The following is a 15,000-nucleotide window of genomic DNA, read 5'->3' as shown; positions in this document are numbered from 1 at the left end:
ACGACGCACGTCCTCACACTACACGAGCCGACAGTCGGGTGCGAGCGAAATGCTTCCACCGTACGATGCGTCAGGCATGTTTCCCCGGTCTGCAGAGGAGGGAACATGCGCACCTGAGGTGGAGATGAGGTCACGCTCAACAGCGAATCGCACGGCCCTATTCATTTGTGCATGTGAAGTGTCAATTCGGGTCGTAGCACTGCTTTAACTGTGCGATTTACGCACGAGCCACGACCAGAATTTCAAACCGTTTTGATTTTCTTGCGACCCTGCGATTGCACGATCGTGAGGCGAAATCGCTTGTCGTTACCCCATGTACACTGCACGATGCGAGACTCACGATTGACCTGCGATTGAGCAAGAAATCGGCCCGACTCTCAAAAAGTCGTGCGAGTGCCAAATCGGGGCAAAATCGGGGCAAAAGTCGCACAGTGTAAGCCCAGCTTAAAACTCTCCTGTTTGGGCCGTGTGGCAGTCGCCGAGCAGAGCATTTCCCAACTCCGAAATGATCCTCAAACTGTGGGCTGGGGGCCTCTGGTGGGCCCCTAAGGTACAAGTATTCCAAGTGGGTAGTGATTTTTTTTTAATTAAGGAAAATGAGTTGCCTTGTTGCACTTGCCAGGTATTTATTTTGTTCGTTGGGCCAGAGGTGGGCCATGAACATTTATGAAAATCTCAAGTGGGCCCCAAGTTGGAAAATGTTGGGAACCCCTGGCCTAGAGCTGAACCAAACTAAACTGAACATGGCTGCCATGAAGTGTGTGTGTCTGTGTCTGTGTCTGTGTCTGTGTACTACAGTATGCGTTGCAATGCTGTATGTGTACACCACGGTCTGTACACTGCGGCGGTACACTGTTGACATGCAATCAGCCCCCAAGGAGGCCAACGCTGTGCTGTGCTCGCGTGTGTGTGTGTATAGGGAGGACCATACATCATCTCACAGTATCCCCCTGTAAAATCTCACTGCTCAAGAGCCGCGGTAAGCCTGCGATGATGTTGATCAAATGAGAATCTCTCAGAGACCAAGCTCTCTGCAGTGTAATAGTATGTGTGTGTGTGTGTGTGTGTTTGTCCGAGTGTGTCAGTGTGCATGTTTGTGTGCACCTGCTGTGTGTGTGTGTGTGTGTGTGTGTGTGCCTGTGTGTATGAGTGTGTGTGTCAATGTGTGTGTGTGTATGAGTGTGTGTGTATATGAGTGTGTGTGTATATGAGTGTGTGTGTATATGAGTGTGTGTGTATGAGTGTGTGTGTCAATGTGTGTGTGTGTTCTCCCCCTCTACTCTCTCCCCTCTGCAATCCTCCAGAATCAAGAGCAGTGCTTCATTTCCGCTCCGCTGGCCACCAAACTCCTCTGCGGCAGCACTGCAGTCCCCTGCACTCCATCACCTGGACTCCCCTCTCCAGAACACACACACACACCCTGGCCTACCCTCTATACACACACAAGCTCGCTCGAAAACGCACACACACACACACCCTCTCTCTCTTCACCCCTCTCTCTCTCACACACAAACACACACACACACGCACACGCACACACACACGCTCAAAAACACACATACACACACCCTCTCTCTCTTTACCCCTCTCTCACACACACATGCACGCACATGCAGACAAACGCGCGCGTACACACTACTGCTGCTACCTCGCCTCACCTCTCGCTGCCCTGGCTGCCGCATGCTTCAGTCTTGCTCCTCCAAGGTACCCTGTATTTGGCCCCAGCTCCGCCACCCGGCACGCCCGCCCGCCCTCGCGTTCACCCCCCACTGAGAGAGTCCGAGCTTGCAACTCCTCTGACTGACGTTTTAAGCACACCCCCCCAAACCCCCCAACCCCAACACACACACACACAGGCAAGCACTACCATCACAAGTACACTTGACCTGGTGTGTTCCCGTGCCCCCCTCCCTTCCTTCTCACCCCCTACAGAGCTGGGACATCTGCAGTTGCTGAGCGCGCGCACACACACACATACACACACCCAGCCGTTTGTTCGCTCGTTCTTGGCCCACTTTTAACCCCGCTGAGTGACTTTACCTCAAGGTGCTTACCTCAGGAGATTTCTTTGAGAAGTCATTTCCACACTTTTTTTCACCCCACTTCACCCCGACCCTTCCGTCCCTCCTCCCTCCATCCACCGGCCCCATCTTTCTCCACCATGCATGCCTAATGCCTACTACACCTCCTGCAGTCTCTGTATAGCAGTGGTTCCCAACCAGGGGTGCGTGTACCACTAGAGTACGGATGAGGATCATTTTATTCAGAGGCCCACTTTCAATTTTAAAAGTCAAATTTTAAAGTCCTAAAAAGACAGTCTCACGGCCTCCGGGCCATACATTCCCCACCAATGCACTGGGGGTACACCAGCACACTGTTGTTAATTTGTCACAATAACAAACGAATGCAATACTCACATTGGGCTAGAGGAAAATAATAGAGAGCATAAGTCAGGGGTGTACTCAAGATATGAAAGGCTTAGGGGGGGGTGCGCAAGAGAAAAAAAAGTTGGAAAACACTGCTGTGCAGTGATGAGTGCTCTAGCCTGTAACTGGCTCTGCAACCACAACTGCAACTGCAACTACTTTCACTTCCAACTCCAGTGTGTCCCCCTGGGCAGCAGCAGCAGTAGTAGTCTGGCACCACAGTGCTCTGGGGAGGCCCCAACTGCCAGGCAGAGGGGTTCTCTACCTCCCCGTACTCGACTCAACGGTGTTCAACGCGCCAACTTCAGAGGTGTGTGTGCTGTGCTGTGCTGGCTGGAACAACAAGGGAATGAGGGGCAACAAGACGGATGGCCTCTGGAGAAGCGTGTGTGTGTGTGTGTGTGTGTGTGTGTGTGTGTGTGTGTGTGTGTATCCACGCATTTATAATTTTGTGAGTCAGTGTGCATGTGTGAGTATATTTGTGTGTGTGTGTGTGAGTAGGCTACGTGTGTGGGCTCTGGTTGCAGCAAGCGGCCATACATCCTGATGACTCCTGGGAAATACACAGGGCTGCCAGCCTCTCCTGATTGTAGGCCTGGCTCACAGCAGCAACAGAGGAAGTGGAAAAGAAGAAACAGAGAGAGAGAGAGAGAGAGAGAGAGAGAGAGAGAGAGAGAGAGAGAGAGAGAGAGAGAGAGAGAGAGAGAGAGAGAGAGAGAGAGAGAGAGAGAGAGAGAGAGAGAGAACAAACACCATCCTGTGCAATACACAAGGGATGTATTTCTCAGTGTGCGCGCATGTGTGTGTGTGTGTGTGTGTGTGTGTGTGTGTGTGTGTGTGTGTGTGTGTGTGTGTGTGTGTGTGTGTGTGTGTGTGTGTGTGTGCGCGTCCATTCAGTGGAAATCTTGACAACATTAAAGAGGAACACTGTTAAGGGTTACATTCTCGTGGTGTTGCATGCAATAACACAAGGCAATGGATAATGATGCCTAACCCTTCATAAAAGAGACGCGTCTCATGTGTCCACTTCCTCTGCATGATTTGGTTACGGGGCAGCTAGCACCATCTTGTGTAGGAAGCAGTTTACGCAACTAAATGTTACTTAAGCAACTTCATGATCGTCAGACTAGGAGTGCATCCCAATATGTGACCTTGCCTCCTCCACTTGCCTCCTCCACTTGCTTCTCGTCATGATGACATCACTGACAACAGCATTATATTTCAATATCTTGCAAAAGCTCAATTGTAAAGTCTTTTTCTCATTTGCAATTGGGATGGTGAATGAAAAACAGTCCCTCAAAAGTTGTTGTGGCGAGGCTGACAGCTGGGAAACTTTATCGTTTTCTCCAAGGAGGAGGGGCCAGGAGGCGGGACGAGGAGACAAGCACAAGTGGAGGAGGCAAGGACACATATTGGGATGCACCCTAAGACTAGGCATAAAAAACACTCACTAAAGAATGGACCAAAACAATGAGCCAGCACAGAGGACTTTGCTCACATTGACGAACGCACGCACGCGCGCACACACACACACACATGCACACCTCCACAACTGCCAGCACTGTGAGGAGTCCCTGCTGATGTTGCTGTGCTGTGTGCTGGCATGGGCGAACTTCCGTGCTGCTGTTGGGCACCGCCCCCTCACTTCCCATCCCAGGGAGCCCTTTGGTGCTCACACCACATCCCTCATCTGCAACCTTTCCCTTCCAACACGTCCTTGCCCACACCCATACAGCCCTCCCCTGCTCATCTCCTCTCCTCTCTTCTCATCTGCACTCCCCAAGAGGTAATGATACACGGGGGCAATGTTTTGAGCAATGTTGCTGGGCAACACCACGATTGGCTGCTAATTTTACTCAATTCTTTGCTGCTGATCCACATCCTCTTGATGAGAGGGATTTTAAAGTGATGAAAGTGGCGATAAACAGTCACAAATCTTGCTCAAGCCGGCTACCAGCTCTTCCATGCCCCCCCCAACAACACTTCTTCACCACCCAGCTCTTCCCCAAACAGCCAAATTCTTTGGCCCATCTCTTCTTTTCCTCCTTCCCCTAGGCCTCCCAATCCACCTCCCCACACCTCATCCACTCCCCTCGTCCTCCATCCACCTCCCCATACCTCAACCACTCTCTCTTCCCTTGTCCTCCTCCACGTACCTCCTCCACTCTCCTCTGCATCCTGATTCACCTTTCCACACATCTCCTCCTCGCTCCATCCATCATCATCTTTCCACCTCATCCATCTACCGCCTCATTAGTCACCCATCCCCCTCTCATTAACCTCTCACATCCTCCTCTCCAATGCCCAATCGTCCGGTCTTTCATTTATTTCTTCTCCCTCCCCATCCACCATCATCTCATCACGAGATGTACGCCTCAGCCGCCTATTGCTATTCTATTGTGTTGTATTGTACTGCACTCTGTTGTATTGTACTATGCTTTATCGTTATTGTGGACATCTCTATTTATTTATTTAAGTCTTTATTTTTCATGATAGGACAGTGGAGGAGAGGCAGGAAGCAAGATGGAAGAGAGAGACAGGGAGGGATCTGCAAATGATCGGGGCCGGAATCGAACCCGGGTTGCCGGCGCAGCGGTCCAGCGCTCAGCCGCCAGAGCCACGGCTGGGCCTTGTCTACATCTCGTTTTGACAGGGAAGTGTGTGTGTGTGTGTGTGTGTGTGTGTGTGTGTGTGTGTGTGTGTGTGTGTGTGTGTGTGTGTGTGTGTGTGCGCACACAGATATGTGCAAATGATATGTGCCATGTCCATTATGCATCTGCTGGACCACTTAAATTTTCCTTCAGGAGTAATGACGTATCGCTACAACTCACATCTCCATTTCTCCCACTCCTGTCCTCAGACACTCCTCAACAGCTCCTCTTCTTCTCCTCCTCTGCCTGCCCTTTTGCTCTCTACCTCCCTGCACGCCACTCATCCTCTCCATCACTCAATGCTGTCCCTCTCCTATTTATGCATGGCTAACAAGAGAGGAGAGGATGAGGAGGTGGTGGAGGGAGGGAGAGGAGAGGAGGTGGTGGAGGGAGGGAGAGGAGACGAGGTAGTGGAGGGAGGGAGAGGAGACGCGGTGGTAGAGGGAGGGAGAGGAGACGAGAGGAGATGGGGAAGCAGAGGGGTGGGGGAGGGAGAGGAGAAGGGTCTGGGTCTGATCTAGCAATTCTTTGTTAATCCCGCAGGTCATTAAGACCCGTCATTAACAATGCGCCACAACACTGCGGATTTGTGCTTGCACATACACGTTCATGTGCACAAACGCAATCACACACACACACACACACACACACACACACACACACACACACACACACACACACACACACACACACACACACACACACACACACACACACACACACACACACACACACACACACACACACACACACACAGGCACGCACGTAAACACTCTCACACGCACACACCAGCGCTAAATAAACACTTTTTTTGGCTGGGGCTAAGTCATGCCTTAAGGTGCCACAGAGGAGAAAGCGTCTCGTTACCTTTTGTGCAATTTACGATCTAAAGTGCTTCTTAAAGCAGCCCTATCCCAGGGGTAATTAGCTGAAGTGTGTGTGTGTGTGTGTGTGTGTGTGTGTGTGTGTGTACACAAGATTATTAAGGAAGAAAGATTATATTTTCAAGAACCCCCGCATTACGGAATGGCCTCTCCACGTTTGCTAGGCTAACAGTTTCCATTATGTTCATTTTGGAGCGGCAATTAGCTGTGTGTTTGCAATAAGTGACAATATGGACCACCACTTCAGCAGATAAACATTTCTTCTACCCTTAATACGCACCTCAACGCCAGGCACTAGCAGTAATCTTAGCGTTATGGTCATGTTGAGATAATATGAGATTTTAAATAGGATAAATGTATAACACACAACCACTACCTTGCGTTTCAATATCACCAGACCAAATTATAATGTGCATAATGGCATAGCAGTGTTCTTTTTATAACCTTTACAGGAACAAACACACGGTTCCACAGTCGTGGGTGTTATTGTGGGGGCAACAAAAGAAAAGCTGCTGAGACAGGTGAAAGGCCGCACATTCAAGCGGCTGACCTGGGAGCACGACCAAATTAGTTCGGACAAATGAAGATGAGGAAGTCTGCTTCAACAAGCATTTTTTGGTCCCAAATTTGTAAAAAAAAATATATTTTTTGTGACTGTCTGAAGAAGGGCCCATTGACCAGAAAATTCATGAAAAGAAAAAGAGGGAGCAAAAAAAAATCCTCGGTGAAGCAGACTCATTGTTTTCTTTTTTTTGGCAATAAAGCAAAAACCTTCACAACTAAACAGCACACATCTATTTCCTATAAATAAAGGTTTAATAAAAGGCATAAATAAAATCACTCCTCAGATATGGGGAGAAAACTCACTTCATGATGTATTTGGCGCGGTCCACTGTCTGGGCCTTCACCTTGACCAGCAGTGGGTGGTTACCGTACGTCTCGTTCTTCCACTGCCCGTACAACCGGTACCTGCACAACACACCAACCAAACACATATTAATATAAAATAATGGAGTACACGTCATTGTCCAGCAGAAGAGACAGAAGGGATTAAAATGGGTGTAAAAATAAAAGGACAGATATAAAAGGCACAGGAATAAAACGTGATAAACAGCTGCGGTGGCTCTGCAGACAGACAGGGGACTGTGGGGCCTTGGCTGTATTGAGACCTGGGGAGACGGAGATGGCTCTGCAGACACACTTGGGGCTGTGGGGCTTTGTTGAGGCCCTGGCGAGGGAGAGCAGGACGGAGGTGGGGTGGGGTGGGGTGGGCAGACTGCCACCTGTCCTGGCAAATAAAGATCTCGAAAGGGTGTGCGTGTGTAGGTTTGGTTGAACGGCACAGGACAGGGGAAGGGTTCAGTGGGGAGATGGCTGTACCTGCGCCCGTGTGTGTGTGTGTGTGTGTATGTGTGTGTGTGAGACAGAGAGTGTGTGTGTGTGTGTGTGTGTGTGTGTGTGTGTGTGTGTGTGTGTATGTGTGTGTGTGAGACAGAGAGTGTGTGTGTGTGTGTGTGCCTGTGTTTGTAGGGGAAGAGTTTGAAGATACCCCAGAGCCGTGTGTGTGTGTGTGTGTGTGTGTGTGTGTGTGTGTGTGTGTGTGTGTGTGTGTGTGTGTGTGTGTGTGTGTGTGTGTGTGTGTGTGTGTACCTGTGCTGGTAGGGGAAGAGCTTGAAGAACCCCCAGAGCTCCTCAGACATGCAGGCGTTGCAGTCCATGAGCGTCAGAGAGGGCAGCAGCACCTGGTCAGAGATGCTGAGGAAACAACTCAATAACGCATCCTGGGAATACAGGAGAGAGAGAGAGAGAGAGAGAGAGAGAGAGAGAGAGAGAGAGAGAGAGAGAGAGAGAGAGAGAGAGAGAGAGAGAAGAGAAGGAGGGAGAGAGAGAGAGAGAGAGAGAGAGAGAGAGAGAGAGAGCACAAGTGAGGGTTGGGGGGCAAGAGAAAAAATAATTACGAAGGCAGAAAAGACAGATGGAGAAACAACAGATAACATAAAAGAAAGAAAAGAAAAGAAAGGAAAGAAGGTGGTGGTGGCAGAAATGACAAAGGGAGAAAGAAGAACAGCAGCAGTAAATCTAACGGAACTAAAAAAATAAGAAACAATAAAATAATAATGAGTTCAGAGAGATAGAGACCAGGGAGAAACATTTCAGACACGCACGCGGGCGCACACACAGACACACACATACGCGGACGCATGCGCGCACACACACACATGCACGAACGTGTGCACAGACAAACGCGTGTGCGGACAGGCCCACGCACGCACAGAGGCTATAAAGCAATAATAGAGGTGGCACAATGTGTGTGGTCGTAAAGAAGCAGCAGCAGCAGCAGCAGCAGCGTTGGCCCTGTGGGCCCAGTGGCATGTCGCCCAGAGTGGAGCAGAGCAGAGCTGCAGCAAGCTGGCTGCCTCACCACCACTGCAGAACACAGACCACCCCTATCCACTATGCTACACACAGCACAACAGCAACAAAGGCAAACACTAGCACGCACGCGCACGCGCACGGACGCACACACACACACACACACACACACACACACACACACACACACACACACACACACACACACACACACACACACACACACACACACACACACACACACACACACACACACACACACACACTTATATCACGGCACAAACACATTCAAACGCGACATGACATGCACACATTCGCCAATTCATTATACAAATTACACACATTAGCTGCAACCAAAACTCTCTGGCTACACACAAAAACACACCCATTACAATGACCACTCTTTTGGAAGATCAGGAGAATCCACCGACAACCTTAACCACATATTCTCTCTCTCTCTCTCTCTCTCTCATCAAGAGCAACCACTGACTTCACTACAGAGACAGGCAGGCGCAGACACACACACACTGGTGTGTGGCACCCTCCAGCTGAACTTCACCAAGGGAGTAGCAAATTACACACACGCGCTAGGTTGAAGTCAGGTGAATGGTTGTTGTTCGCCCCAACATGCAATCACAACAAAGGTTGTGCCCCCAAACCAATTCCATCTCAGCCTTACCACAGACATTCTTACCTTACCAGACATTAATTCACTCTCTCACACACACACACACACACACACACACACACACACACACACACACACACACACACACACACACACACACACACACACACACACACACACACACACACACACACACACACACACACACACACACACACACGCACGCACACACACGCACGCACACACTTGAGGTGAAGTGAGGGCTTATTTAAAAGAGGTGGAAACAAATAAGAGTCTTACCATGTCCTCTTTGGATTCTGACCGATTGTCGCTCTGGAACTGTAAAGCAAAAGGAGAAAGACAGAGAATACACATCTTAGAATGAAGACATACCAGTAAGAGACATTCACAGGAACGTACTAATAGCTCATGCTGCAGTGGTACGAGCCGCAGAAAATAAGAAAAGATTTGCATACAACAGCTGAATGCAAATCAGGAAAACTGTATTAACAATAACAGGTGAGAGACAAACGTTTCAGGTCTAGTCCATCATCAGTGTTCCCAGTGGTTGGTCACAGCATCATTGTCACGTAATCTCATCTAATACGCTGATCGGCTACCTCCCTCATGAAGCTCTTGCTGAGGTATATGATCATGGAATACGCTATGCAGAGTTCAGAGATTATATTTTACTACTTCATGGGTGCATTTAGCTGTAACTGTAACCAGGGCTCTAAATTAACGCTGAACACAAAACATCTACTAGTAGCCCTTCCGGCTGGTTAGGAAAAAAAGTGAATCAAGACCCCTGACTATAACGTAGTGTAGGTGTAATATAACGTAATGTAATGTAATGTCATGGTTCCTACCTCCTTCATGAAGCTCTTGCCGAGGCGTATGATCTTGGCGAAGAGCACGGGGTCGTGGGAGAGGTGTGGGCCCAGGTAGCCCAGCATGGGGACGACGTCCTGACACAGCCCCCCGAACGTTTCCACGGGACGCGGTGCCTGGCTGTTGGTCAGCGGCTTTATCTTACGCCCCTTGGCACCCTTGGGGACCCCGGCCCTGGAGAATGGATGAGGAGGAGGAAAATAGTTAAAACGTGGCATTGCATGGATGGCCAAAAGTAGCATTGTAAAATGGCACATGGGTGGTCAACGAAAGGCTGTGTAGGCATTTTGAGGTGTCTACAAATGCCTAGAGGTATGCGTGTGCGTTTCTGTGCTGGTGTGGTAGAGGGGTTCTGTGTGTGTGTGTGTGTGTGTGGCTACCTGCAGTACAGTGTGTGTGTGTGTGTGTGTGTGTGTGTGTGTGTGTGTGTGTGTGTGTGTGTGTGTGTGTGTGTGTGTGTGTGTGTGTGCGTGCGCGCGCGCGCCTATTNCTGTAGAGGGGCTCTATGAGGTGTGTGTGTGTGTGTGTGTGTGTGTGTGTGTGTGTGTGTGTGTGTGTGTGTGTGTGTGTGTGTGTGTGTGTGTGTGTGTGTGTGTGTGTGTGTAAGAGTGAGTGTGTATGTGCGCGTGCTCCTGTGCCCACCTGCGGTAGAGGGGCTCTATGAGGAGGTGCAGCAGCTGGCAGAGGGCGAGGGCGATGGCGCGGTGGGACGTGGCGTAGTACGGGGGCATCTGGTCCATCACGCTCTGCGCATGCTGCCAGTCGCCAATACGCAGCAGGGCCTCAAGCAGACCCAGCTTCTGGTTGTTGGGGGGCTGCAGAGAAATAAAAAGAAGGGACAACAGAGAAGGAGAGAAAGAGATGAAGATACTGATGAACTTTTTCAGGAGAAATAACATGGAGAGAGAGAGAGGGTTGTGTAGCAGACCCTGCTTGTGATTGTTGGGGGTCTGCAGAAAAAAAAGGAAGAAAAATAATAATGGCCCGTGTACACCAAGCGCTACCTACGCGACCCAGGTAGCTGGGGTGGTTGAAGAAGTTTCGCCATGAATTCGCTTTATTCGCTCTGGACGTGGCATTGACATGTTTGATTCAGCTAATCACATAACGGCTCTGTCTTGACAGCCTGGGACATTCGTCGATATGAACGTTCCAATTGGTTTTCGCTGAACCGCGTCATAGCGAATTCGCCTACGATTTGCCTTTTGTGTAATCGTCAAAATTCGCTCTGGTCACTCAGTTCGCTTTGCTCCTGGCGAATTCGCTCTGGTAGCTGTATTCGCCTTCCCTCCATAGAGAAATAATGACTTCCGCCGCACTGGCCGTGCTTGCTGTACACAGGGCTTAAGAGAGGAAGATATCGATGAACTTTTGGATAAGAGATAACAGCATGACGAGCAGCAGACCTAGCTCCCAGCAGCTTTAAGACATTCACCTACATAGATGGTTTTAACCCTCTGGAGTCCAAGAACCCGCTGGCGAGATTTTTGACACTAACTCCAAAACACATCTGTAACTCTGAATGAGTTTTTGTCACTCAAACATATAAGTGACACCATTAAAAATGTTGAAAGTTCTAGTTTTCAAATATAGATATATTAAAATAAATTATATATCTGGCCCTTTTTAAACGCGAGTCAAAACCATGGATAACAGGTCAGTCAGTGTAGTAGGTCATGCACTGTTAGTATAAATATAACATGATTTTTTTTGCTTTTGTATGCCGTCTGTAATTTTGTTTTTCAGTATTATTAGTTTTTGGTGTTTATTTACAGGTTTTAGTTAGCCTGGTAAACCAGCGCCACCTGCTGGACGCTGAAAAATTTTCAGCTGCGGGTGGGTCTGGTATCGAACAACTATTCATTTTGAATCTTGCCCTGAATCTGGCAAGATGGCAACTAAACCAATCACAACGCAGAGATGTGTTTTGAATCAACGCGGGCGGGGCAGAGGGTTCTGGGGCGGGGTTTTGAGGGAGTGACGACATAGCAGTGAGACGCTGGGCAGTGGAGAAAGCACAACAAGAAAGATGGCGGCGGCAATGGAACAGCGCTCGTTTGATTCTGCATTGGCATCAGTTTTGGAAGAATTAGACTTGGGGTTTTCGTTAAAACGTGAGCAAGAGGAGGCTCTACGTTCATTCATTTTTAAGAAGGACGTTTTCGCCGTGTTACCGACAGGCTATGGCAAAAGTGATGGGGCTCTTTGAAAACCCGATGGTAGTACCGGTAGTCGTCTCGCCCTTGTTAGCCCTAATGGTAGACCAGGCGAAGGAGGCGAGCAATTTTGGACTCACTGCCATGCAACTGGGCGTCGATAACCCAGCAAACATAAAAATGTGTCGTCAGTGCCAGTTGGTCTTCGGAGCAGTCAGGAGGCATGGCTTTTGCTGAACGCGACGTGTTGTCTTCCAAGACAAGGTCCTCGGAGTGGACGAGGTTCACCTCATATAATGGTAAGTGGCATGCTCTTAACAACGTCAGGGTGTGTGTATTCCTAAAAGATGACGGTAATGATTTGGTAAACGCTTCACCCTGTTGCCATTGTAACAGATGGACTGTCGCCCCGGACGTCTCCCTTTTTTTAATCTCAGTTTACAGTCTTTAATGTTGACTATCTAAACAAAGTCTGTGGTCGCAAGATTGAAGTTTACATGGACGTTGTGTGAGATGAACGTGGGGCTGATTGACTGGGGATGACAGATAAACGGCTGTGTACGGCGGCTAGAGGTTAAATTTTACACTTTGGAAATTAGTACACTGCACTTCGACGAGACCAGCATCGCGTCGCACTAAAATAACATCGATGTTATGGAGCTAATAGTGCCATACCGGTGGAGTGATCTACACTAGAATCACACTGATACCGTGTATTCAGACAGTTAATACACCGAGTAAACCAACGAAAACACTTCTGAGACTCATTCTTGTGCGTGATTGTATTCTCAAACACTTCAGTGCGGTGAGCATTCCGAGAAACCATCCCCAGTCAATCGAGCCCCACGATGATCTCTCTCACAACGCACTTGCTCAATTATGTTGAATTAATTGTTCCGTTGATGTGGAAATAACACTAAGAAGCTAGTTTATATGGACTTAATTGCTTTGTGATTGAAGAATAACGTACTGATTTTCCACAGGGGGAAACGTGACAAAGGGAAGGCCTTCAGGTATTTTTTTTGGCAAGCTAGGAGAACACATCTGACAGACAAAAAGGTTTCATCAAAGACACACAGACGGGTAAGCTAGTTCTATCATCTGTGGAAAGATGTCTTGGTTGTACTTTATCATAGCCAAATGTTGTGTTTGAGTTAAGGACTGTTCCCCACCCCATCTGAGTTATTGAGGGGTCTGTGTTAACAATATCCAGCAGTCTATTAGGCCTACAATCTGTTGTCACAAGTTAACACACTGATTGTAATAGGTAGTGTGAATGTTAATGAGGATCATGTCCTGTGTGCTTGATCTAACAATATGCAACTGTACCAGTTCACCAGCGAAAATATAGGCTACTGTTTGTCTGCCAGCTACATTCTTTTTTTTTTTCTTTTGTGCAAGCTCCTGAAGTAAAGGACCTACACAGGACCTTCATATCAAGGACATTGACTGTGTGGATCTCGAGGTGCAGTTACCCAAAAGTTGCTACCCCACTGAATACCAGGTTTTGAGGGATCCTGCCAGAGCAGAGAATCAACAGGAAGTCATATCTTAACTTCACACAAATACACATACAAGGGTGTGCCCAACACACATGTACTTTATAATATATTATTTTCTAAGTAATGAGACAAATTGAGGAATACATATTGGCCTGGTTCAGTCAAGTGGAGTTGTTGTCTGTTTCAAGCTACAGGTGTTTGCAAGGCAATTTATTATTTGTCGAAATAAAGGCAAATTTCATACATGTGTGTGACCATTCATCTTGCCACCTGTATTATTTTGTAGTAGGAAGGCAGAAGTCTTATGGCAGTGTGATGCTACAGTAATGCTTACAGTAATTTAAAGAGTATAGTTTACCTTCCTTAAAGCAATGTTGGGATATATGCCTTGCTCAAGGGCACTTTAGGCATGGATGGAGGTGTATGCAGTGGTCAGAGATTTGAGTCAGAAACCCTAGTCTGATCTTAAGACCACCTCACTAATCATTATGCCACACTGCCCACCATGTTAACAAACTACAATCATCAAGCCCCCCTTTGCCGGTATTCATGACTCATGAATTTTTCTGTTTGATTTGTTGTTATTGACAGGATACATTGAAGAGGAGACTCCGACATGACCGCCGGCATCTTGTGTTATTCACCCCCACCCACTTGTAATACTGAATGCCTGAATTGTTGTTTGCTGCTCAGACTTTGTCAACAGATATGGTCTTCGACATGTTACCCTTAGGTGTGGAAACAGATTGTGACAGTCCAGCAAAATGAGCCAGACAGATAGTAACACTGAAAAAGGACAACGTTGTTCCCATGGCCTCCCACTGCAGAAGACTACAGACGCTCAGTAAAGCACAAACAGCTGTTCCTCTTGTACTTAATAATTTAGTCAGCTGGATTCTAGGTGCCACTAAGGAGCCAACAGTGGATAATTTTGTCAACATTTCAATGGCATACATTAAAAGGGCAGCCTGTAATTGTTTGCCTTGCCTCCATCTTCCTTGCCACCAAGGGGTTGTAGACCGATGCCCTAGTCCTCCTGTTTAGGTATAACCATGCAGGCCAGTCTATTGAAGCATATACTTATGACTGTTTGTATGTGTTGTGTATCTAGTAATGGATAAATTACCACATGAATAACTGCATATTCATTATATTGATAATTATAATGGCTTCCATTATTGATTAAAAAGGGATCTACCACCACTTGCATTATTGTTTTGTTATAAATGAAGCACTGTTAGGAATCCAGGAAGACGGATGCCGAGGCACTCAAGGTTGCATTTTTTTTTTCCTTTTTTATTTGGCTACAATGCCTCAGCATCTGTCTTCCTGGACCAAGTTTGACAGCCCCTACACTGATGAGCACCAAGGAAAAAAGGTGAAGACCCAGAAGCACTCCAATTACCTGCTTGTGTTTGATAATGTTAGGATCCATTTATCCCACTTTAAATGCATGAATGAATATCACTGAAAATTGGAATTGTTTCCA

The 15,000-nt window shown here is 47.9% G+C and overlaps 1 protein-coding gene across 1 annotated transcript in view; it reads right to left on the bottom strand.

Moving 5' to 3' along the window:
• thoc2 (THO complex 2) overlaps positions 1 to 15,000 on the bottom strand; it is a 115,425-nt gene that overhangs the window by 70,877 nt on the left and 29,548 nt on the right. The window contains exons 11-15 of the mRNA XM_063190051.1: positions 10,496 to 10,668; positions 9,832 to 10,027; positions 9,263 to 9,301; positions 7,612 to 7,742; positions 6,829 to 6,930 (exon numbers count right to left, since the gene is read on the bottom strand). Coding sequence (XP_063046121.1) covers positions 6,829 to 6,930; positions 7,612 to 7,742; positions 9,263 to 9,301; positions 9,832 to 10,027; positions 10,496 to 10,668 — 641 coding nt within the window. The remainder of the gene's footprint in view (positions 1 to 6,828; positions 6,931 to 7,611; positions 7,743 to 9,262; positions 9,302 to 9,831; positions 10,028 to 10,495; positions 10,669 to 15,000) is intronic.

This window comes from Engraulis encrasicolus, chromosome 23, assembly GCF_034702125.1.
Source record: "Engraulis encrasicolus isolate BLACKSEA-1 chromosome 23, IST_EnEncr_1.0, whole genome shotgun sequence".
In the NCBI taxonomy this organism is placed as follows: Eukaryota; Metazoa; Chordata; class Actinopteri; order Clupeiformes; family Engraulidae; genus Engraulis; species Engraulis encrasicolus.
The sequence above is the reverse complement of the archived record's forward strand: the minus strand, read 5'-3'. Positions and strand labels throughout refer to the sequence as shown.